General features: G+C 44.9%; 2 protein-coding genes across 6 annotated transcripts in view; both read left to right on the forward strand.

The window, feature by feature from the left end:
- Positions 1-16,303, forward strand: part of nckap1 (NCK-associated protein 1) — a 40,271-nt gene extending 23,968 nt beyond the window's left edge. For all 4 annotated transcript variants that reach the window (XM_042067417.1, XM_042067428.1, XM_042067433.1 and 1 more), the window contains 14 exons: positions 1,205-1,324; positions 3,511-3,650; positions 4,826-4,957; positions 6,402-6,620; positions 6,935-7,065; positions 7,502-7,599; positions 9,425-9,518; positions 9,939-10,021; positions 10,252-10,332; positions 10,570-10,663; positions 11,528-11,644; positions 11,822-11,931; positions 14,549-14,638; positions 15,319-16,303. In XM_042067417.1, coding sequence (XP_041923351.1) covers positions 1,205-1,324; positions 3,511-3,650; positions 4,826-4,957; positions 6,402-6,620; positions 6,935-7,065; positions 7,502-7,599; positions 9,425-9,518; positions 9,939-10,021; positions 10,252-10,332; positions 10,570-10,663; positions 11,528-11,644; positions 11,822-11,931; positions 14,549-14,638; positions 15,319-15,435 — 1,626 coding nt within the window. In that variant the 3' untranslated portion in view covers positions 15,436-16,303. The remainder of the gene's footprint in view (positions 1-1,204; positions 1,325-3,510; positions 3,651-4,825; positions 4,958-6,401; positions 6,621-6,934; positions 7,066-7,501; positions 7,600-9,424; positions 9,519-9,938; positions 10,022-10,251; positions 10,333-10,569; positions 10,664-11,527; positions 11,645-11,821; positions 11,932-14,548; positions 14,639-15,318) is intronic.
- A 978-nt stretch (positions 16,304-17,281) lies between these two features.
- On the forward strand, positions 17,282-21,375 carry frzb (frizzled related protein). Of its 2 annotated transcripts, XM_042067644.1 has the most exons (7): positions 17,286-18,246; positions 18,382-18,417; positions 18,522-18,578; positions 18,815-18,880; positions 19,082-19,289; positions 19,433-19,496; positions 20,246-21,375. In XM_042067644.1, exons 1-7 carry the CDS (start codon positions 17,793-17,795, stop codon positions 20,318-20,320), a joined length of 960 nt encoding a protein of 319 aa, XP_041923578.1. In that variant the 5' UTR covers positions 17,286-17,792; the 3' UTR covers positions 20,321-21,375. The 2 variants fall into 2 exon arrangements, with proteins under 2 accessions (XP_041923582.1, XP_041923578.1); XM_042067648.1 differs by lacking the exons at positions 18,382-18,417; positions 18,522-18,578 and having other exon boundaries at positions 17,282-18,246.
- Positions 21,376-23,523: the final 2,148 nt, after the last annotated feature.

A 23,523-nucleotide genomic window follows, 5' to 3' on the forward strand; every position in this document is an offset into this window, starting at 1 on the left:
ATATCCCGTTTAATTTTTTGGTAAATAACCACGTATTTATGTACCTAATTGGTCGACAAAATGGTCCCCCCAAAATAAAGTGGCACAATGAGACTTCTTATGTGGGTGTGCTTCCCTGGTCAAAGGAAAGCCTTAGCACAGTGCTGTCTGAGAGCACTTAGAGGAATAAAAGAGATTTATTGAGCTATAGAAGGCTTGGATTTCCCTTATTCAAACATGAAACTCCCTCTCTCAGCATGTCTCTGAAATGTTCCTCTTCCTACGTCCACTACGCGCAGCTTTGAACAGCTGCAAGCTATATTTATGTTGGAAAAGCACTAAAAGTTTCCAAGAATATTTCCATCCCTTGCACAGATTTTTTTGTTGTTTTTTTACAGCGGTTTATAGTAACAGTAAAAAGATCAGGGCAGCGACAGAAAAGGTCAGTATTGGCATCGTGGTCCTCGATCTCCGACGCACAGGACAATACAAAAGAGGCAAACTCAACAGTTGCGTTTTATTTTCGTTCTTCGGGTCACTGTTTGAGGGGTATGATGCCATTTGAGTAATATCCAAATGACAAAGGGGTCGGTAATTGGAATCTGCTGTGCGGGAGTACACAGCTGAGGCCTGACGTGGCATGTCTAAGCGCTGGCCCTCAATGCACACGCAACCCGATCGCCGATGCTCTAACTAACCGTCAGTGTTCATCTCCTCCTCCGTGAATGAAGAAAGGCTCGCCTCTCCCCATCTATGGAGTCTGTCCAAGGGACACACAAACACCATACTCAACGTGAATGACACTCCACCCCCCCCTCTCTTTACGCTCCCCCTCACACAGGGGCAAACTTGTTTTGGATTCGTCGTTTTTGAGAGTTTGCTCTATTTGCTCGGCCGGGGGGCCTGCAAAGGAAGCTTGTGTGTCTCACAAAGAGGCTCGCTTGTCCTGTCTGCTGCTGCTGCTGGACGGTCACAAACAGCCCTTCAGATGGGACCTGCCGCACCGCACCACGCCGCACCGTGCCACGCTCTGTGCCACAGCCACAGCCACAGCCACAGCCCATCCTGCCGCGCCGTTGCTGAGGCCTCTGGGCACAAGTTGCAGAAATGACCAAATTAAACGTCCGACCTCCAAAAACCTAGCTGTGGGCTAACTTCAATGTGTGTGTCTGTGTGTGTGTCTGCGTGTGTGTGTGTGTCGGTGTGTGTTGTGTCTCTCCAACAGCGTCACCACATTGGCGACCGCAGCCTGTCCCTGTGCAACATGTTCCTGGACGAGATGGCCAAGCAAGCACGCAACCTCATCACAGACATCTGCACGGAGCAGTGCACACTCAGTGACCAGGTGAGGGCAAGACAGGAGAATGGCTGTTGAACCCCCCCCGCACACACACACACACACACACACACACACACACACACACACACACACACACACACACACACACACACACACACATTCTGCACATTTTTGGGTGTGGACTACTTCTTGACAGTTTAGATTGGTTGCCAACACTTCAGAGGCATTCACACCAAGAACGATAACTATAACGATAACTATAGCCATAACGATAAACCCGTCCACACTGACCAACGATAAGAAAAGTCTCTCCTTGTGTTAATGAATGTGATGGCTGAAATGTAATGGGTTCTGATTGGCTGTTAGCTTTTTATCATTCACAAAATCGGTCTGAAAGTGATCCCCAACGATATTGTTCTTCACGACGTTATCGTTATAGTTTTGTGTGAACGTCGTCATTCATATTAATGAGAACAATATTTTTTTTATAGTTATCGTTCTTTGTGTGAATGCCCCTTTGATACATTAGTTTCTCTGACCTGTATTACCAAGGTTACAATGACATGACATAGTTGACAGAAATAACAGAAATCACGTTTCTGACATGTTGACCAGGTAACAGAACTTCCGTGTCTGACATGTTGACCAAGTAACAGAAATCACGTTTCTTTTGACCAAGTCACAGAAATCACATTTCTGACATATTGACCAAGTAACAGAACGCATGTTCCTGACATGTTGACATATCAGAGGATAGACACACATGGGCTTCCAGCAAAGTGTGAAGTCATTTAAGCGTTGCGTGTTTATACGAAATCTGTGTCCTTAAAGATGAGCTCACTTAGCATGAGAGCAGAGTTGTTGTGTGCAAGAACCCAAGCTGGAAAGGCCACTTCGCACGATTCACTCATCAACAGCCCCCAATGTGTGAGCTGATAAACTACTGCCTTTGTACAAGGCTATATTTTAGGAAACTTTCCTCGCGCAGGAAGATGAAATGTTCCTCTCCACAGCAACAGTAAATTATTCGTTTGCTTAATTATGCCCTCTTGCCATTCACTGACTAAACCAACAGCTTGTTGCACACATGGAGTTTGTTTAAAGTCCAGCTGTTCAGCATTAGGTCTATTTAGAGTTTAATCCCATGCTAATGTTTTTTTTTATTTTATTTTATTTTTTTTATAAAAAGACAATAGATGGTATTCTGTCCAACTTTTCAATTCAAATATTGACCATTCAAATAGGAAATCCTAAATGGAAACACTTTAAATATGCATTAAAAGTCAAATTAGAATTTGATTCGGTCAAGTGGGATTACCTACCGATGTACCTAGGGTTTAATGCAAGAAAGGTTGATGGAAATGGGTTTGTTTGCATAAATTAGCATTTGTTTTGTTTTTTGCAATTTTTTTTTTTTTTTAGCAATTTTTATCCGGCATATCCATGAAACCTTAACATATCGATCCCACATCTGTTCACATTTAATCCCTTGATTAGAAGAGTGGTCTTGATTAAAACCAAAATACACAGTCAAGGCGAACAAAGACTCGTATAGTCCTCAGCCAAATGCTCATGAATAAGTTTCAAAATATGAGTTGGATAGACACCCAACTTAAAATCAATACTGTAGAAAAGCAGTTGTTCCTCCGCGCTTCTGTAATTAACTATCTGGTGCGTCAACGGGAAAGGACTAATTACTACTAGACTCTGATGACGTGGCAGAACGTCGAAACGTTAGTCCCTTATGTTGGCACATTTAACAATATATATTCAATATGCAAACACTAGTATCATTTTATGAAAACTCATTGATAGAATTAGATAATGTATATCACAGTTAGATGTCATGTTATCCCATAGTAAACCTTGTCCGTGTGCTCTGTTCTGTCCTGTTCTAAGGACAATGTTCCCTACATTAAGCAGTCCGTGTGTTTTGTTCTGTCCTGTTCTAAGGACAATGTTCCCTACAGTAAGCAGTTGGAGCCAGGCTGTTGGGGAGGAGGTTCTAGCCCCATGCTTTTATGATGTCATGACGTAGCCTCTCTCGTCTCTTGGGCGGCATATGTGCACGTTTTACGGCCACACACACACACACACACACACACACACACACTGTTCCCGTTGGCATAAGCGTCTCTGTAGGATAGAGTGAGGGGCGTTTTGTCACCTTTTTCCTTGTTTGCTTATTGGTGTTAAGAAAAGGATTTCCCCCTCTTCCTCAATGTGCACAGCTCCTGCCAAAACACTGTGCCAAAACCATCAGTCAGGCCGTGAACAAGAAGTCCAAAAAGCAGACGGGGAAGAAAGGCGAGCCGGAGCGCGAGAAGCCAGGCGTGGAAAGCATGAGGAAGAACCGGCTCCTGGTCACCAAGTAAGTTCCTCCTGTGCCTCTCACTGACTACTGAAGACCAATGTCCAGATGTGCCGGCATCAGGCCTAAGGATTATGCCGTTTTGTGCTTCTTGCTTAATAGAACTTTAGGACTTCTATCACAAATAGATGAATCCACATTGCCCTCTAACTCGGTGGTTCTTAAACATTTTGTCTGGCGACCCCCCAAAAAACATGGCCCAAGTCTTGCGACCCCCCTTCTCTCTCTAACCGGCGGAATTTGGTTTGAAAATGTTGTGAGATGGGCATTGGAAGCAGAGGCAGAAAATGTCTTCTCTCATAGGCAGGCTATGTCAACATCAAAGGCATTATGTCAATGGCAGCCTTTGACTAAAAACCTTTACAATGCAAATCATTTCGTAACCCCTCCAATATTTTTGGCGTCCCCCCTGGGCGTCCCGACCCCCAGTTTTGAGAACCGCTGCTCTAGCTGAACGTTGCAGTACAGCTCCCAGCTGTCTTGCACAGTAGCACCACACACAGCCCTACTCCTTTAGCAAGCTGCCTTTCACTTGTTGTCTTGTGAGTTTTCTGGTCTGAACTGCCATATTTGAACTTTCTGCCTCTGTCGGTGTCAGTCCTGGATTAGGATCAATTCAGGATTCAATTTTTGATCGTTGCTAAAAGATCACATCGTCACATCCAGTTCAGATATACAAGTACATCTGCAGAGTTGCATGTTTGTTTACAGACCACCCTCATGGTGTTGACCACCTCAAGCCAGCCTCTCCGTCTAGCCATCATCTGTTTTAACATCATTTGTATCTCTCACGCAGAGACGTCTCCTATCATAAATTGGATATAAATCTAACCCTAGTCCCAGTGCATTAAGTACATGTCTGAAGAGCAGTAACATCAATTGTGTGTGTCTGTGGTTGAGGTGATGTTGGTCTGTGCCAAAAAGAAAAACATTGGCAGTAGTATATTGGAGGTTAAGCTGTCTGCCTAGTCACTGATCCACCTCTTTAATCTCGAGGAAATGAGTTTCTAAATACCTGCGTGTGTGTGTGTGTGTGTGTGTGTGTGTGTGTGTGTGTGTGTGTGTGTGTGTGTGTGTGTGTGTGTGTGTGTGTGTGTGTGTGTGTGTGTGTGTGTGTGTGTGTGTGTGTGTGTGTGTGTGTGTGTGTGTGTGTGTGTGTGTTCAACCCCCTCCAGCTTGGACAAGCTGCACACTGCCCTGTCAGAGCTGTGCTTCTCCATCAACTACGTGCCCAACATGGTGGTGTGGGAGCACACGTTCACCCCGCGGGAGTACCTCACCTCCCACCTGGAGATCCGCTTCACCAAGTAAGTATAGCCACACAACACACACACGACCACCAACAGCCACTTACAGGCAGCTCTTATATTAAAATAGCACTCTCACTCCATCTGTCTGTCTGTTTCTCTCTCTCTCTCTCTCTCTCTCTCTCTCTCTCTCACACACACACTCTCTCTCTCTCTCTCTCTCTCTCTCTCTCTCTCTCTCTCTCTCTCAATAAGTCAGCATTTTCTCTCACACAGCCCATCTTTCTCTTTCCCTTTCACTCAGATTCTCTTTCTATGTTTGTCCCCTTAGCTCTTATGTGCCGTACTGTGCGGCACATCTGAAAGGCCTCTCTGCAGAGCAGCATAAACTCTTGCGTCCTTTGCGTTCCTTTTCACACACACACACCACCACACAGGCACACAATCTCCCATGATATCAATCAACTGATGGGCCAATAGACAGGAGGGGTATGTTTTCCTTTCATGTCGGGCAAAGCTGTCATCCAATTCTCTGCCCGCCTATTAATTAAACTAAAGATTGGGGGGAAAATGAAAATAAAATAGAGGCCCTCGCGGGTTTATTATTTGATTTCTTGTGATTTATTGGTCCAGCGGACGGAGTTTGGGTTAGAGCGATTCTTGAAGCCGTTCCAGATTCGAGCCCCGTCCAACTAAATAAACATCAGGGCCTGAGGAATAACAGGTATTTTCCACTGTGGGAGTCAGGACTCTGACGCGGGTTGCCTTGGCCGAGCCCCGTGCTTCCCATGCCGTGAACCCCCCCAAAAATGGCCGCCCCTCTCCCGGCGATGAGAGGGGGTGCCTATTAGCAACGCTCGCTCGCCCGAACCGCATCAGGGTCCAGGTCAGCGGAGGATAAAACTTTTACTGCCCTTTGGTTCCCAGCTTTTCCTCCTGCGCTTCGGACGCAAATGCGGAGACGGAATTAAATATGTGCCATGTTTTTGTTTTGGAGTAAACCGCCTTTAATGACCGATCAGAGTGTGAAGAACCTCTGCATCCTTGTGAAACGCCTGGTTAAACGCCGGTTACGTTTGATGGCGAAAGCACCGCTGCCCAAAACAACACCACCACCACCACAACTCTCCACTACCGTCGTTTGCCACTACCATTAACGCCAAACAATTAACCAAGAGTGGAAAAGTTCTCACAGCAACAATACAGAGTGTTCAACTCAAATGCCATTGCTCTTTGTCCAGTGCTTTGATTCGCCTAACCCCACTTCTGACCAGATGGCCATTGAGTTGAGCCGTAGCGTGACTTTAGTGGTAGCCCAGGAGGGCCCAGGTTTGGGTCCGACCTCAGGTCATTTCCTGTACCCATTCCCCATCTCCCTCTCCCACTCATTTCCTGTCCCATCAGATAGTTAAAGACGAAATGCCCAAAAATGCAACTTTGTAACCAAAATGTAAAATGTAACCAAAGGTCATTGCGTCACATTCTTCTTCGATGACCCTTTCAGGTCTATCGTCGGCATGACCATGTACAACCAGGCCACGCAGGAGATCGCCAAGCCCTCAGAGCTGCTGACCAGCGTGCGTGCCTACATGACGGTGCTCCAATCGGTGGAGAACTACGTGCAGATCGACATCACACGCGTCTTCAACAACGTGCTCCTACAGCAGACCCAGCACCTGGACAGCCACGGAGAGCCCACCATTACCAGCCTCTACACCAACTGGTCAGTCAGAGTCACTCAATTACCAACCTCTACACCAACTGGTCAGTCAGGGTCACTCAATTAGAAGCCTCTACACCAACTGGTCAGTCAGGGTCACTCAATTAGAAGCAGGATTGACAATTGGTCTAGAGGATGTCTTCAGCAAAGCTTTTTGAAAATATCTAATTATGCTTACTGGCTTCATTTAAACTAATATTTCACCGTTTGACAGTTTCTCTGTGTACTGACCTGTTTTGCAGTGTGCTTGTTTTGATCACATGGTTGTGTTATCCTAAGGGCGTGTCACTTAGTGCACTTCTTGCTGAATCTTACAGGTATCTGGAAACACTACTGCGACAAGTCAGCAATGGACACATAGCCTACTTCCCAGCAATGAAGGCCTTTGTCAACCTCCCTACAGAAAATGAACTGACCTTCAATGCAGAGGAGTACTCTGATATATCTGGTGAGTACCCTCAGATGCGATATTCTTTTGTTGGGTATGATGATATTGCAAGTGAGGGTTGTGCTAAAGCTATAAACCCCAAGAACAGCAAAAGGGTGTTATTAGGCAGGACATGAAGACAGATTGATTTTCCTCCATGTTTACCAGGATATGCAAACTCGTAGACAGGCCATGAGTGACGCCTACACAAGTCAATTGCCAGATCTTATGAATATTCCAAATAAATATGGCTAGATGATTGCGAGTGATATGTGTGCTACATTAATTCCCTTTTTTCAAAGCCCCTTTTCGTCCAAAGAAGTTGAAAAGAAAAATGTTCTGATGACATACTGTTCACAACATTTTTTGGTTCCTAACAGAAGAGTTGATTGAGGATGATTGTGATTGTGATGAATGTCTATCCGTCTGACTGTCTGAATGGCGCCTTCTTCCTCAGAGATGCGGTCACTGTCGGAGCTGCTGGGGCCGTACGGGATGAAGTTTCTCAGCGAGAGCCTCATGTGGCACATCTCCTCCCAGGTGGCAGAGCTCAAGGTGAGGGGTCAAGGTCATAGGTCAAACCAGCAGTTTACTAGTGAGATAGGGATGGTGGTGTTTGGTGTTTATCTTAAATGTGTTTGGTTTATTACAGACGGGCTGTTTCATGTGAAAACGCTTGACATACCAAAAAGGATTTTTCATACGTAGGTGCTCATTAGAGCACCTTGGACATTTTTCTTTCTTGACTCATGCATGAAGCCAAAGCCAATTGTTGCAAAACTCCCTAGTATGAGTCTGCCTTGAATGTGGCCGTTCTGTACATTACAGAAGCACGCAGCCCTTTCCTCAGAAACTGAAACCTCGCATTTAACATCACCTCTGTACTGACCCTACTGGAATATGAGCGTTAGAGGTCAAAAGGTCGCTGCCGTAGGTCACAAGGCGCACGCACTCACTTGGCTCAGACTGCTGGCAGGCCGAAGCGGTGGGAGCTTCCAGTAACGCACTGTTAGCCGGGAAACAGCCTGAGAGCAATTATGCTGGAATCTTTTGTTTTGTTTTGTTTTTTTTTGCGTATTACTTCTTAATGAGGTGATTCCCAGGGCCCGTGTGAGGCACTTACTGGTAACTGGGTTTGGACCGTGCTCTCTAATTTAGTATGATGGAACAGACTGAGACAGGAAGGAGATGGGGTTTCTCTCTCTCTCTGTCTTCCCACCCATATTGTACTGTAAACTAATGTAATTCGTAGCTGAAGGACTGAGATTGCGAAATGGTAAGGCCAAAGAGCTTGTTTCTTTGGTGATGGAGAAAAGGTCGTGGTATAGACCTCTGAAGTTCGCCTACAAAAAGACTACCATCTTTGCCCAAATAAGGAGGTCCGGTATCTTGAGATTTTTTCTAGGGGAAAATAACATGGGGATTTTGAATTATCGGAACTGTTAAACTCTCGCTGGGACGAAGAAATTGGAAATGCAGACGTTTTGCTCCACACAGTTTTGTCCTCTGACTTCGAGTGGATACTGTGATCTTCGGTATGTGAAGACACTTTGATCTTTGCTACCCCAGAGCTAACTTACAATGCAACTTGCCATAGGTAGTTAGCTTCAATTAACACCCGGATCTCCTTATATGGCCAACGATGGCAGCTTTCGATCCTTTTTGTAGGTGAACTTCAGAGGTCTATCTGTTCAGGTAGGCATGAGGTATGATCCCTCTAAAGGCCATTTACTGATGAAAGTCGGTCATAACACATGATCAGCCGTAGACCATAACAAGCTGTGGATTATGAAGGTGCTTGAAATAGTCCTGCACAGTTCTAATAGTTTCTTTGTTGCCCTGTGTAAGAAACAGCTCTTGGCTTCGGCGTGTGATGCTCCAGCATGCGAAGCTCACCCCCATCTGAAAACAATTTGAGTGAGAAAATAAAATCTCCTATCTGACTCACAATCAGCTGTGGCCTGAAACATGATTTTTTCCCCCCTTTTTTTTAAAAATCGATCCAAGTCCACACTTTGTCATGTTCATCAAATGGCTTAACGTGGAACATGTTTCCCTCAAAGCATCACACACATACCATCCACTCTGTGGTTTCAAAGCCTCCTGAAACAAGCCCCCCTTTTTGCCAAGACGTCAAAGTAGCAATTGCACAGCATTAATTGACTTTTTTTAAGTGCAGAATAATGGAAACATCTGGTGGTCATGCTTGTTTCTTCCTGTGTGTGCCTGTGTGTGTGTGTGTGTGCGTGTGTGCGTGTGCCGCCTGAGTGTGTGTGTGTGTGAGCATGTGAGTGTAGTTGAAAGACATGGAAACGTTGGGGCATAGCTTGGTTTTGGATCCACTGTAGCTTCATGATTGACTCCACTCTTCCCCAAACAGAAACTGGTGGTGGAGAACGTGGAGGTGCTGACCCAGATGAGGACCAGCTTTGACAAGCCGGAGCAGATGGCTGCCCTGTTCAAGAAGCTTACATGTGGGTACCGCGCCAGCCTGTCGGCGCTCCTTTTCCTCCCCCCGGCAACATTGGTTTTGAAACAGTTGTTTGGAAGAGTTACAGTCCTGCTTTGATGGCCAGGAGAAAAACACACAAGTCGCTTTCCTCTGGAGGGGTCAGGGGGTGGGGGGGTGGAGGGGTGGGGGGGTGGAGGGGTTGGAGGGGGCGCTTGTGGTTTCTCTCATGGCTGCTGTTAAAAACCTGCTGCCTCTAAAAAGCAAACAAGCGAATGACCGCCATCAAGTTAGCGGTCATTCGAGAGGTTTGTCAGAGGACAAGGAACAGTCAGCTCACCCACAAGGTTATGAGATTATGTAAGCGTGACTTTTCTCTCGCTTTCTCTCTCTTTCTTGCTCTCTCTTTCTCTCTGTTGGTCTTTGCCTTTGGCTCTTTCTCCAGCGGTCGACAGCGTCCTGAAACGAATGACCATCATTGGAGTCATCCTCTCATTCCGCTCACTAGCACAGGAGGCTCTCCGAGACGTACGTTACCCCTCGCCTCACCTCTGCACGATCACCCAACACCTTTGTGTCACATGATTTCATCGCTCTCTTATGTTCTACTTCACAGATTCTTTTTTTCTCTCTTACCATTTTCGGCGTTTAAATGAAGTGTTTGTGTAGCATGGCGTCATTCTCTAAGCAAGCTTTGGATATTGTGAGCTCAGCCTTTTCACACACACACTCTCTCCCTCTCTCCCTCTCTCTTCCAGGTGCTGTCCTGTCACATTCCTTTCCTGGTGAGCTCAGTAGAAGACTTCAAGGACCACATTCCCCGAGAGACGGACATGAAGGTAGGAGACTGCCTTCCTGGTCTGGCCTCCCTCCCAAGGGTGTGTGTGTGTGGGGTTGGAGGGGGGGGGGGGGGGGGGGTTGACATGGCTGGTGGCACGAGGAAATGACTTGGATCTGTGTTCACTTCTCTCCCACCCTTCCCATGCCCACCCTCTTTTCTCCTTTTGGCTCTTCTCTTCTCATCTCCGCTCTCTTACCTCTTCGTCACTCTCCTCTCCTCTTCTCTTGTCTTCCAGGTGGCCATGAACGTGTACGAGCTCTCGTCCGCAGCAGGCTTGCCCTGTGAGATTGACCCCGCACTGGTGGTGGCGCTCTCCTCTCAGAAATCGGGTAAGGCCTAGACACTCACAGCCCCAACCCCATCTCACCCGTTGTATTTGTCTCCCAATACCAAAGCTTGAAGGAGCAACACAGAACATATGCTATCGCAATGCCGTTAGATGTTGATCTATCGGGCATTAGTCTGGTAGTGGGCGTACAGTAAACATTCAGCAAATACCAGTGGTAGGTTATCTAACGAATTACACTTTAAAAAGTGCTCATCTGGACAGCCAGTGAGGATAGATGAGTTTCTCTCCACTGGAGGTTTAGGCCTCTGTTTTCTGTGTGACTCATACTTGGGCTATGACTGAATCAAAACCTAAATGAATCAAAACTCCAGCTGAACTTATCAAAACGCCAGTCGGAATTTGCTACTTAAACAGCCCTGGCAGACAGATATGTTTATGTAGGAGTAGTGCAATGTCAACTCCTCTTTGCCGTTTCCCACACTGCGGTGTCCACTTCGGTCTCTCCGCTGTATCTTGGCTCCATCTCGTTCTGAAGAGAAAACATCATTACACTGCTTGGACACCATCAAAGGGCTCGGGGGCGGATGGGCTCTTCGCCCAAACACATATTTCTCTTACATCCTCACGATAACGTTCGACTGTTTGCTGTCAAAACAGCGCAGCGACTCCAGCGCGGGCTTAATTGAATCACTCTTCCCAGTGTTGGGGTCTGTTAACACAAATACGACTTAATTGTTGGGCTGTGCTACCGTTTTTCTTGGCTATTCTCTCACTGCAAGCCCAAAATGTCTCCGCTAGTTGTGTTTTGTTTTTAATTATTATTATTTTGCTTGAGCTCCGTGTCATGTCAAAATAAGCTTTGCCTGTGTAACTCACCAAGTCACCGTCGTCTTGTTCATCATAGAGAACATAAGTCCAGAGGAGGAGTACAAGATCGCCTGCCTGCTCATGGTGTTCGTGGCCGTCTCCCTGCCGACCCTGGCCAGCAATGTCATGTCCCAGTACAGCCCTGCCATCGAAGGTATCCACCGTCCAGCCCTCATGTATATTTGACCCTTGTGTATAGTATACTAATAATACATGTAAACTTAATAGATGTAAATATGTGTGGACACATGGTACAGGTACATAGTGGATTATAGCCACAGGGTTACTGTTTACTGAAGATTTCTTTCACCATCTCATTGTGCTCCTGTAGGTCACTGCAACAACATACACTGTCTGGCTAAGGCCATCAACCAAATAGCTGCCGCCCTCTTCACCATTCACAAGGGGAGCATTGAGGACCGACTCAAAGAATTCCTTGCTGTAAGTTCTTTCTTTCTCTCTCACTTACACTCTCACACACACACACACACACACACACACACACACACACACTCGCTCTCCCCCACAACATTATTTTGTGTAATTTTCTTCGCATAAATAAATCATATTTGCATCATAATAAACTGTGCTGTCACTCGAGCCCTGTGACTTTGCCCCGTTGTGGCGTGGGAAGCCCTCACAATTTATTTGTGTGGTTATTTGTGTAAAATGCAAATATTTGTCTTCAAAAGGGAAAACCGTAAAGGGCATGTCAATCTCAAATGGACAGACAAACACAGACAGACTGGCCCTTGGAGTTGTGGTCTGCTTTGGTCTCTAAGAGAACCATCTTTTAACAGCTGCCCTGAAACACATTATTTGCCCATAAATCATTTTGTGACGTAAAAGAAAAAGGCACAACAACAAATCAAACATGAATAGTCTTTTGTCTTTTGCACACTTGGCTTGTGCAGTCAAAGAGCAGCAGTATTATCTGCTAACTGGCCGAGCTGTTGCAAGAATGTATTCATGCGAAGTCCATGCCTGGACTGACCCTCACCTCCAGCCACACCACCATTACGCTCCATCCCCCATCGGCAGGACCAGATCTCGGCCACTGTTCAGAGCACTGTCTGTGGGCCCCGATTTGGCTGATCGTTTAGGGTGGAAATGAGAAGGCCTAGGTCTAGGGGCCTATCCATTTAGTGCCCTTGTCATTCCTACTGAATCCCAACTGGTGACACCCTTAGCCATTAACAAATGTTGCCAAAGGTCATGTGTACTGAGGGACCTATCTACAGATATTTGTAGTGGAAGAATTTTGATTAAAGCATGTTATTGACCGTTTCAAGAGAGTTCCATTATCACCATCATAGTGGTTCCCACAAGGCTTCCGTTTTAACATTCCATATGTAAGGGATAATGAATGCTGGTCATTATTGGGAAAATAAGTCCCGACAGGGCGAACCGGACCCCGACGCATTAGTGGAGGGGTCTTGCTTCGCCCTGAAGGGACTTATTTTCCCAATAATGACCGGCGTTCTATACATTATCCCGCTTATTATACGGCTACTTGCCAAAACGAAAAAATAAACTCCATGATATGTCTCTTTACATTTATTTGTTATCGTTTCGTTGTGGCTTTTGCTGAGAAACAAATAATTCTCAACACACACTGAACTTCTTCAAACGTTCTTTAGAACACAGCTGATCAACCGTCTGCCTTCACTTTCTTTTGAATGAGATCCGTTGCCATTGACCGCGGTCATTATTTAGAGGTCTTTAGGCGAAAATAATGACCAGTAGAACTTTGGGAAATCCCATTCAACTCAATAGAGCGTTCTACCTGCATTGTAAAGAGCCATATACTGTAATAAGTTATCTTAATGAAGCGTAAGTAGATTGGGAACAAAATAGAACGTTCAATCATTGTTTTTGTTTTTCTTGTTGAAAGGTCTATAATGTTTTAGATGGCATTGGCCCCTATAGACCGGTTCTATCTAACCACTCTCAGCAGGAGATTTAGGCAAGGGTGAGACTGTGACATCAGCGTTTTCAAAAAGTTGTGATTTTTGGCTATCTACACAGCAATGCCTGAGTGGCATTTCAAAGAAGTGTCCACTCTGAAACCGTTTTTTGCAAAAGTGTGTTACAGAGCTCCCAAAACACTGATGTGGTGTGGACGAAAGGCCAAAACGATACAAAACTCTTGTGCTACGTTTTGACCTAAGATATCGTTTTCATGGTTTTCGTGTGGATGGTTCCTTAGAGCCTCATACACCATCTCTAGCCCCCCTCTGGATACGGTCGCCCCCTTCAGAACAGGGCTGTGGATTGTGCTTCAACAGTTCCCCCTATTTAGACGCCCCAAGCCCCATCAGCAAGTGTGTGTAGAGGTGATTATCACTGATGGTCCTATTAAGATGTCTGGGAGATATCTAAATAAGCCATTTTTTGCTAACCTTCGGGAAGGTTAACTTTAGCTCATAAGCTAGGATTACATTCACATCATTACAAGCCATTCTTTTATTCCAGTTAACATTTTATTTCTGTTCTTTGCCAGGAGCTGTGTATAGGTGGTTGTCATGTGGGGTCTGTCTCCTGATGCCTGTAGTGGATTGTTTTTTGTGCGTGTGTGTGTAAGTGTGGCGAGCATCTAAACTTGAGATCAATCTGTCAGACTTCATATATTTTCCCATTTACATGAACACCTTCAAAATATGTTGAGCTAAGATGGCCGCCGGTTGAATTGTAAGCACAGAACAGAACCCTGGGCCTTGCTGCTGCTACCGCCAGTAGTCGAGTAGGGAGGAACAACTTGCTTTGTACAAGCCTGGGAACTTCTGTGAAGAGCATTTCATGACTGAATTGCAGTCAATTGTGCAGTAGCTGTTTCCCCGAGTGACCAGGCCTGGATTAGCAAAGCAGGTGTGGGACAAGGAGGCTGAGGAGCCATAACTCACCTATCTTTCCATGACCACTGGCACAGGAGGACTTTAATTTAATTAATGCTTCAGTGGTCAAACCACAACACTTTTATTGCGCGTGTGCGCGCGTGTGTGTGTGTGTGGAAACGTCTCGTTGACGTGGTGTTGCTGTTTCCCCTCCTCCCTCACAGTTGGCCTCCTCCAGCCTGTTGAAGATCGGCCAAGAGACCGATAAGACCACGACGAGGAACAGGGAATCGGTGTACTTGCTCCTTGATATGGTGAGTCAACGCAGCAGGCAGGAACACTTAGGCATTTCCTCTCCAAAGCTTTTATCTCACTCCCTGTCTCTTTCACTCCACCTCAGTTCATAGGAGAAACATGAATACCTTCCCTTTATGGGAATTTCTAATGCGATATTTAAAAACTGTTGTGAAGAAAAATATGAAAATCTGACCTGTATCCTACTTTTGAGCAGCAAAGACAAAAGATTTCTCAGAAAGTATTCTCACTGTGGTCTGAAGTTCATATTCTGTTTTCTGACTGTCAAAAGTCTGTCTAGACCAATACATAAGGAAAAAGGGAAGGGAAAAAAAAACCCTGATGTAAGATGCGATCAGCATTGGACTTGTGCGCATGCAGTCATGCATATCTGTACTCAGGGGAGCCTGTGTGCGAAGATTTGTCTGTGGGATTTTTTTGGGCGTCTTTGAAGAATAATCCGCAGCAGTCAGTGCTGTGAGTGCAGCGCGCCGTAATGGAAAGGAGGAGCCCTCTTTATCTCGTGCGGGACAGATGCCTTCCCAGCCGTGCCGCCAGGGCTGGCTTCAGCAACAAAAGTTAGCTTTTAATGCCACAGGCTAGGCGAAGCTCACTGAAATTGCTCTTTGGAAAAACTTGTTCTCTGCTCTCACACTGTTTTGTGTGTGTGTGTGTGTGTGTGTGTGTGTGTGTTTTCTAGATTGTGCAAGAATCTCCATTCCTGACCATGGATCTGCTGGAATCATGCTTCCCTTACGTCCTGCTTCGAAACGCATACCACGCTGTCTATAAGCAGTCAGTGTCTGCCTCTGCATAAGACCCCCCCCCCCTCCTCTTCTTCTCCCCCCGCCTGGTGCACCCTTGGCATGTCGAGCGGGCAACGCAACTTGGCTCCCATTCCATAGACCTGTGTAGTTGTCTTTTAACCTTATAGTCTTAAGGCTTTTTGTGGGATCAGACCTTTCATAAAGAAAAAAAAAACACCAACACAAACAAAAAAAATAACATAATTGTATAAACAACCTGTTTATTGAACATTGAAGGTAAACAAGTTTGGTTGTCAGGGACTAGTCGCACTACTTAAAAAAAAAAAAAGAGAGAGAGTTTTTGCGCATTTTTGTTTCTCAATTTGACATGGAAATGATGGAAATATGAAATCTGTATCTGTGTGTGTGTTTGGGATGGGCTGGGGTGAAATCATAAGTAATCTACATCATGCTAAAAAAATGCTTGTTTAATGACAGATGCCTCTATGATACACAGTGATTCTTTTAGATGTCGTTCTAGATTTAATCTGTGTGGGTTACTGCGTGCTTTTCTTTCTGTGAATTTGCATTTTATTTTTACACTTTGAGTTTCTTTTGAATTATTTGCCAAAATATTGAAATAATAGCATCTCATTTGGTTTGAAACAGCAGAACTGTGGTTAACTACATGTTATTAAAAAAAAACAACCAATAGCGTTGTTTGTACAAAGCATAGTATAATTTTTTAACTAACTCATAATGCCAAATCGGCATTACCACTCCAGTGTACCTGTCTATGCGATATAATAAACATTCGTACATATTTATTGAATGTTTATCAGTTGTTCTCCCCTAACCAGTTTTATATGTTTTGAATTTTTGGAAATGACCATGTATCTTCCATAACATGAATAAACATCAGGTCATATGCATTAACGAGTTCCGTCTGGAGTCGAAGTCCTGTACCGTGAAATGAGACACCATTTGAAAGCCAAATGCATTTCACGTAGACTGGCAACACCAGCTGTGATCGTTCTCTGAAGTTATCCGTTCTGACGTTCTCTTATTAGATTAAGCTCGCTCAGCTGTGTTCACATGAGGTCTGCGCTATATCTTAGTCCAAGAAATCACGCTGTCTGGAGACATTTGTGGGGAGAGGGCGGCCACACATTGAATGCGCAATACAAGTCATCTCATAAACTCCACTTAGCGACGGAGGAACACCTGCAACGGAATTCAAGTGAAGTACGCAGTCACACTTGGATACATCAACCGTGTTGCCGCACTGGTTGCGTAGGATAACAATTACTATGATGACTGGCACGATTAATCACGAATCTCTTTGATCAGATTCGGGTGCTGTTTAAATCTGTGTTCCCCTTCGCCTTTACAAGAGGAGCGGATTTAAACGGTATTTAAAGCTAAGGCGCTCATGCGAGTTGCTACAGTTTTGTGCCTTATATTAACCTCCCCCTTACACGAAAGGGAATGGGAATTAACCACTGCCGGGCGAAAAAAAAGTAGTACATGCCAAGAACTTGCAGTCCTGTTCCAAATGTTCATTTGAACCTTTCAGATACTGACACTTCGAACCTGATGCCCTCTGTTGCTGTCAGTGCACTAAGACTTTGGTTTAGAGATGTTTACCCTCCTATCTGTTGGCTATAGAGACATTTGTAACAATTAACATGTATTTCTACTTGCGCTAATTAAACAAGTGGAGTCCTCTTAACTGAGTTCAGGGGCGCGTAAAAGGCTGATGCACACTGATCGGTCTTATGTGGGACATGTTTAGCCAAGTGTTTCTTCCACACTACTGAAAAGGCAAGTCTGCGCGTAATGACAAACCCCGATAGACACACCTTTCCAAAAATGTCAGCGAAATAAATTCATCGCTGTTTTTAAAAAAGAGGTAATAGCCTGCTGGTCTTCATCTCTGCCTCGACCCTCGCGGTGAAGTCCGTGTGTGTGTGTGAGTGAGAGAGAGAGGGTGGGCAGTGGCTGCAGCTCCCAGGCTAAAAAGGAGCTGATCCTGCACGGTGAGGTCACTTAACTATTGGTACAGCTGCAGGCGCTTGCAATCACCGAATCGGGCACGGGCAGACGTGGAGAAAGTAGTACTGCCCACCTACAGTCAAGAAGCATGAAGGAGTATGCACGCACTGAGTGAGGAACAAGCTATCAAGTCTACCGCATCGGGCTCTCCTTGAGGAATTTTTTCGTTTGCGAAACAGAAAAGATGACCTATTTTCTCCAGGTGAATGACGCAAATCTCAACATGTCAAAATAGGCAGTTTCAGAACTTTTTGTGGCTGTGCACACAAGGCTTTTTTAAGAGCTGGGTTGAGTCCTTCACGGAGTCTTATCTATGCTGACAACATAAATAGGCTCAACTATCCAATCTCTTGCAACTGATTATCGCGCCAAGATGTTTTCTCAAAAGCTGTACATTTATTTCCTCGCGCTGGCCTATTTGGTGAGGATCCCGCGCGCCACATCCGCGGCATGTGAGCCTATCCGCATCCCGATGTGCAAGTCCATGCCATGGAACATGACCAAAATGCCTAACCATCTTCACCACAGCACCCAGGCGAACGCTGTCCTGGCCATCGAGCAGTTCGAGGGCTTGCTGGGCACCGGGTGCAGCCAGGACCTACTCTTCTTCCTGTGCGCCATGTACGCGCCCATATGCACGATAGACTTCCAGCACGACCCGATCAAGCCTTGCAAGTCGGTGTGCGAGAGAGCCAAGTGCGGCTGCGAACCCGTCATGAAAAGATATAACCATACCTGGCCGGAAAGTCTAGCGTGCGAGGATTTACCAGTCTATGACCGAGGAGTTTGCATATCTCCGGAGGCTATCGTAAAAGCGGAGGGACCAGGTAAATTATTAGAAGTGTAGTATCGGCTAAATTAGTGGTAGTAGTAGCCTAATGTTAGTTTTATTATAGGTTAAATATCTGAGCTAAATAAATACCTAATATCCCCTTAAAAATATTTTTATGCTCATTTTTAAGACAATCCATACCAAGACCCCTCCAAGTGCTCCCATGGTAAGAGTTCTGATGTGAAGAGTTTTTGTCCCCTTTAGGGGACTTTTAAAACATAAACGCTGCACTGCTAATTAGAGACTAACACCAGTCCTGTTTTAATTTAGAATCAAATCCTGACTTTCCAATGGACTCTCACAATGGTAACTGTAAGGGGGCCGGTGGTGAGTCTTTAAGTTTTTTAAAAGCAGCCTGTGATGTATTATGGAGTAGTCATTTACCTGTCCGTCACAGGGCTATGTGATGTATTATGGAGTAGTCATTTACCTGTCCGTCACAGGGCTATGTGATGCATTATGGAGTAGTCATTTACCTGTCTGTCACAGGGGCCTATGGTGTATTGCCCTGGCTGGTGTCTGGTTGGTTGTTACTAATAGTGGATGTATAATTTGTATTTCAGATCGATGCAAGTGCAAGACTGTCAGACTTGGTTTAAAAACCTATTTGAAGAATAATTACAATTATGGTGAGTAAGTGCTCTACGTTGACTCCTTAAGAAAGACACATTTTATATTTTCTGTGAGAAGATATGAAATCAAAACATTAACAGATAAACAACTGTCAGATTTATGAGATATGAATTGTAGACACATATTAATTAATTAATGGCCAATTGTGTGTGGTGAAATTAATGATGTGATTTAAAAATGAATTATGCTCTTTACAGTTATCCGTGCAAGAGTCAAAGAGATTCGGAATACTCGGAATCATGACCTGAGTGCCCTTGTTGAGGTCAAAGACATTCTGAAGTCATCGCTGGTGAACATTCCCCGTGATGTTGTACCCCTGCACTACAATTCTGGGTGTCTGTGCCCTGAACTGGTAGCCAATGAGGAGTACATAATCATGGGCTATGAGAATGAGGAACGCTCAAGGTAAAAAGCCTTGCCACTGGATTGGATGGTTGCTGGTTGTATATGGATACATTTTGTATTCATATTCAGAATCTTAGATCATTTTTTTTGTATTTGGTTTATTTTTCATTGACCAATTTTTGTATTTGTTTTCTTTTGTATAGGCTACTGCTCATAGAGGGTTCAATTGCACAAAAGTGGAAGGACAAGATGGGGCGGAAAGTAAAGGTAAGGTCAAACCTTCAAAAGCTACATTCTCATTGTAATTATGAAGGTCAGATGTGACTGAAGTGTGTCCTATTTGGGGGAAAAGGGCTACAAAATCAACTTGTACTGAATCAGGTATACTGATTATGCACTCTTGCAATGACCATGTTGAAAATTAAAATAATACATTTTTGGAATACCCTTGTATTTGCCAGCTTTTCCATGACCCTTATTTAATTAACATTAGCGTGTGCATAAGAGAGGAAATTATCCTCAGTGTCCTCTCTGACACATGGCTGGAAAGGCACTAAAGAACAGAAGTGTTTCCCACAGTCGGGAGATTTACACAAGGGTTACTTACTCTGGGACACTTGAGGCCTAACCGTGATTTCTTTCTCTACGCTCGGTTGCCGTTTAAGTAGTATAACCTTTAGCACAGAGCGAAACAGGATGCCAGGAAAGAGGAAATTGGCTCAGTTCAGTGAAATGTCACTTTTGTGGGGAAAATGTGTGAAAAGCAAAAGGAAGGTCAACTTTGAGGGGGGGGGGGGGGGTTCTGTGCATCTGTCTCGCAGTCAAGTTTCTGATGCAGCAAACGTTCCTATGACTAACATCTTGTGGAAGTGAGCTGTTTTCATTATATTTCCCTTATACTCACTCTCTTTCCTCTCTCTCTCTCTCTCTCTCTCTCTCTCTCTCTCTCTCTCTCTCTCTCTCTCTCTCTCTCTCTCTCTCTCTCTCTCTCTCTCTCTCTCCATCCATCCTGTCAGCGTTGGGACCAGGTCCTCCGCGAGACGAGCAGAGGAAACTCGGGCAGGAGTAACTCAAGACGAAGCAAGCACTGATCCAAGCAGGCCCAGAGCTGGTGAGACCCACAGAGAGGAGGAGAAGTGTTCCATACAACTGAACAAAAAAAATTGCACTATTGTATGTTCTTTTCATTGTTGTCATTTATGAGTTGTACCCCTAAAAAAAAAAGTAGGTTTATTTTAGTTTGTCGCTTTTTTGTATTATATTGTTTTATATTCTTTTTTACGACTCATTGCCTTTGCAATTGTGAATGGTTTACGTAGCAGTGCTCTCTGCATACTTGTGGAGTGACTCCGTGTGTGAGGTTTGCTGGAAAGGGGAGCTGTTTGTGGATCAAAATTAAATGGAATGAGCAGGCTTTTTTTTTCTTTTGAAAAACGAGAGGGACGGATATTTATCTAGCACCGACACAATGGGATGGAGTCCGATGCCTTTTCGAGATGCCAAAGTACTTTGTTTGATGCTATGCAGTGCTCCGTCTACAGCTTTACACTTTGAAAGAGGGGGACGAACACGCTTTAATGGCGCTGCAGCTGCATCTCTCGCGCTCGCTCTCAGTCCTCCAGAGGATTGGAAAGACTCTTCAAAGGCGGAGCAAGTCGGCAAAGGGTGAACCATCTTTTGGCAAGCCATGGAGAAGTGTCAGGATGATCCAAGGCTGTGGAGGGAATGCCATCAAGGAAGGAAGAAAGAAAAGAGTGTGGGGTAAAAACAGTTGTTGGGGAGCTCATTAAAAAATTATGTTCATTTTATTGGAGCATTATAATGCATAACATGTCTGTAGTGCTGTTGTTAGATGTCCCTGATTTGATTGATTATTTTTCTCTTTCATTTGTTCATTTTTAATTAACTGCTCTTTGAATTTTGTTTCTGTTGTTTTTTGTTGTTGTTTTGTTTTGTTTTTTTGTTTTGTTTTTTCCCCTCTAAAGATGGTTCATACAGCCATCTTTTGAGCATCTGCATTTTTCAATGTGCCTGGACTTTGTCAGACTGGTCATATAAACTATACACTACATATTACAGGAAAAGCATCAACCATTTGCTGTTTGTTAACCAGTTTTCATCCTCCATTAAACACTTCTGGACCATGTCAAGAGCCAGTTATTCCCCTCTACCCGCCTGCCTGCCTACCCTTTGCGATAGCTCCAGCCCATTAGCCCCCATGACAGATTTGTCTTGTCCTGTCAGTGGACAGCATCAGTGGCTTGTCAGTGAGTTAGCAGCTATCTGACCAGGCCAGCTACAGAAGTGCAGTGAATCTGGCCTCTGTCAAATCAATCTCACTCTCTCGCGCGCGCGCTCTTGCTCTCTCTCTGAAAGCATTCCTCCCAGCAAGAGCGAGAGTCTGTTTATCCTCTCATAGCTCTCAGCCAGAGCTCTGGCCTGATGCAGAGTGTTGTCTGTTCAAGCTTAAAGCGGGGTTTCTCTTTGTAAACACTGGTATCTATTTCGACCCCCTCCATGCCAATGGGAGATTGCGGCAGGGACGGACAGAGAGTGAGGGAGTATAGTTGGAATGGGGGTGGGGGGGATTTGGGCCTTGGAAAAGCGTGGATTTATGGGCTGTCTCTGCATCTCCGAACATGCATATCTAATTCGCCTTTGAGTTTATTGGACCACACAGTGATGAGACATCACTTTGAGCACTGCTTTATGCTCTCCATCAGAAGTGAGAGATGGGCTGAGAAATTAGTTTGGGGAACAAATTTATGGCTGTGTGTGGGGGTAGGGGGAGAGAGGGGGTTAGGGGGCTTGAGGGACAGGGAGCACCGAGGGACAAGCTTCATCATGGATCAGGGAGTTTATGGCAGAATTGACTCAAAATGGGATATTTATTATGGCATAAAAAATGGAGCGACCAGCCTCGTCCACGTTTTATTTGCCTGCGGCCCGGGCCTGTCTTCGCCGCTCCTCTGAGCACAGTGCGGTGTTTTACAGCCACCTGACATGCAGAATAAAACACCTCCACAATCAATCTGTCTCGCCACCCGCACATTTAAACTCACTGAAATTATGCACCATGTGGGAGCCATCAAACAAGCTCGGTGTGGATGTACATCTCCCTCCTCTCTCACTCTCTCCCTTTATCCCTCCTTTCCTTTTTCTCTCTCTCCCCTCGTCCCTCCTCTCTTTCTTCTCTGGGGCCAGCAGAAGACATGGGTACCTCTCTGTTCAATCAGCATCTGGTTTTGCATCAGACCCACGGCTGCCCCCTTAACAGGGCCTTGACTTCATAAAACATATTTAATGACTTCCATAAGAGTGCGCTTGTGGTCGTAACGTTAAGCCTTAGTCAGTGTCTCTCGGTCAAGGTCTGAGAGCTCCAGGTCAGTTAATGCTCATTACTAATGACTACATATATTTCTCAGCCTTTAAATCAATATTGCCAAGTAGCTCAAGACTTCTTTCACATATATTTTCTTTCATATATATATATATATATTTAGTGAGTAGTGCTGCTTCTAGAATGGACCGGACATAGACTTACTCTTCATCCATACAGTCTCCCTGACCCTAGATGTCTGACCATCTGAGGTGGCTTGGTGAGTCTGCCTCTCCTGGGAGTCGACCTGCTGTCCGGTCTACTAATGCCTGGGAAAATCTGCTGATGACAGTGGGCCTGGTTCCCCAGGACACCAAACCCCCCCCCCCCCCCCACACACCCACACACACACACACACATACACTCACACACCATTCTCAGTGGACATCCCCTGCTCTGCCACAGCCAACGATGAGAAAGTGCCTGAAAGAATAACTGACCTGTGTATTTCACACCGTACGGAACTGCTGACAAGAAATACTGTCCTTCTGGGTCTCTTTTCTTCTCTTTGCTTTCATTTCCTGTGACAGGCCCGGGTAAGCTTTCATGAATATGAGGCGTGATCAAAAACACATGTTTCAACGTGTATGAGAAAACCTGCGGATATGGTTCATATTTGAGGTGTACAGTAAAACTAACACGGAGACAAAAAAATCATCCCCTTAATTGTTTGCTGATAATATTTCAAATAATGAATGCACTCCGTTCCAACAAAAGCATATGCAAAATGCTCAACGATGTAGTTTGTGAAATGAAATCAGAAAAGATAAAGTACAACCTAATTAGTATAATTCACTGTAATCTGCATTGAGGTTATGTTACCATAACATTCATCAACATTTTCCCCAAACTGAATTCAGAACAAACCACATGTTATGGATAATCTGCGGAGCTCTATGTTCCTCCGACCTCATT

This window comes from Alosa sapidissima, chromosome 2, assembly GCF_018492685.1.
Source record: "Alosa sapidissima isolate fAloSap1 chromosome 2, fAloSap1.pri, whole genome shotgun sequence".
Taxonomy (NCBI): Eukaryota; Metazoa; Chordata; class Actinopteri; order Clupeiformes; family Clupeidae; genus Alosa; species Alosa sapidissima.